The 1,540-nt window shown below is 46.7% G+C and overlaps 1 protein-coding gene across 1 annotated transcript in view; it reads left to right on the forward strand.

The window, feature by feature from the left end:
• LOC117960511 (pleckstrin homology domain-containing family A member 3-like) overlaps positions 1 to 1,540 on the forward strand; it is a 4,901-nt gene that overhangs the window by 2,630 nt on the left and 731 nt on the right. Inside the window, exon 3 of the mRNA XM_034898457.1 lies at positions 1,245 to 1,394. Coding sequence (XP_034754348.1) covers positions 1,245 to 1,394 — 150 coding nt within the window. The remainder of the gene's footprint in view (positions 1 to 1,244; positions 1,395 to 1,540) is intronic.

A 1,540-nucleotide genomic window follows, 5' to 3' on the forward strand; every position in this document is an offset into this window, starting at 1 on the left:
TTCTATGCCCTAACTATAGGCTTTATCAAAAAGGAAAGTCTTAAGCCTACTCTTAAATGTGGAGACGGTGTCTGCCTCACGGACCCAAACTGGAACCTGGTTCCACAGGAGAGGAGCCTGATAGCTGAATGCTCTGGTCCCTGGACCCAAACTGGAACCTGGTTCCACAGGAGAGGAGCCTGATAGCTGAATGCTCTGGTCCCTGGACCCAAACTGGAACCTGGTTCCACAGGAGAGGAGCCTGATAGCTGAACGCTCTGGCTCCCGTTCTACTTTTAGAGACTCTAGGAACCACCAGTAATCCTGCATTCTGGTAGCGTAGTGCTCTTGCAGGGTTGTAAGGTACTACGAGCTCTTTAAGATGAGATGGTGCCTGACCATGAAGAGCTTTGTAGGTGAGAAGAAGGATTTTAAATTCTATTCTAAATTTTACAGGAAGCGAATGCAGAGAAGCTAAAACAGGAGAAACGTGATCTCTTTTCCTGGTTCCCGTCAGAACACGGGATCATTTAATACATGATCTAATTTTGAACTCACCCCATTCAGCCTCTTTTTATTATGCAACTGTCATAATGTTTGTACAGTGTGCTTTTTATTTTAAAGATTATGTTTTGGCTTTTCTGCCTTTACTTTTTGACAAGACAGGTGAAAAAAGGGGGAAGACATGCAGAAAATGACCTCTGCGTCGAGGCGTGAACCTCTCTGTACAAGTGCGCCCGCTCTACCGCTGAACCAACCTGGCACCATAGTAATGTTTACCATGTTTGTCTATGTATATGCATCTTTCTCCAAGAAATAGAAGATAAAAACATCACCATGTTATACACATGCATGCGTGCGTGCATGCGTGCGCGCGTGCGTGCGTGCGTGCGCGCGCGCGTGCGTGCGTGTGTGTGTGTGTTTGCGTGTGTGTGTGTGTGTGTTCGTGTGTGTTCCACTATGACATATTGAAAGATTAGTGTGTTGTGTATCTCCTCAGGATGTCTGTCAGTGTGTGTGCATCATGTATATAAGTGTAAACTAACATTAACAAGCAACATGTCTTTCAGTATCAACACAAGAATCCTAAAACATATATATATATATATATAATTACACGTCATATATATATATACATATGTGTGTACTCATTGTGGCAATAAAACCTTTTCAGATTCGGATTCAGAGACCTCCCCAGTCCTCACTCATGGTACTAAACCCATCTAAACGCGTCCATGATGCACTGTTTATGTTTTATGTTGCAGTTCATCCGACGGATGCGACGCGCCTGGAGCTGATCATCCCTGGCGAGCAGCACTTCTACGTCCGAGCGGTGAACTCTGCAGAGAGACAGCGGTGGCTGGTGGCGTTGGGCTCGTCTAAGGCTGGTACCCTGGACAGCCACAAGCACAGAGGTCCACAGAGTTTCTATTGTTGTCCTTCAAGTCCCAGAGACCCTCCTGGATTCAATCGGGTTTTTCTGCTGCCAGGGCCTCGTCCTCTGGGGTCCCTAGACCCGTCCTGCACTCCGACGCGTGTCCCACTAGCCTCATCTCGTCCT

This window comes from Etheostoma cragini, chromosome 17, assembly GCF_013103735.1.
Source record: "Etheostoma cragini isolate CJK2018 chromosome 17, CSU_Ecrag_1.0, whole genome shotgun sequence".
NCBI classification, from domain to species: domain Eukaryota; kingdom Metazoa; phylum Chordata; class Actinopteri; order Perciformes; family Percidae; genus Etheostoma; species Etheostoma cragini.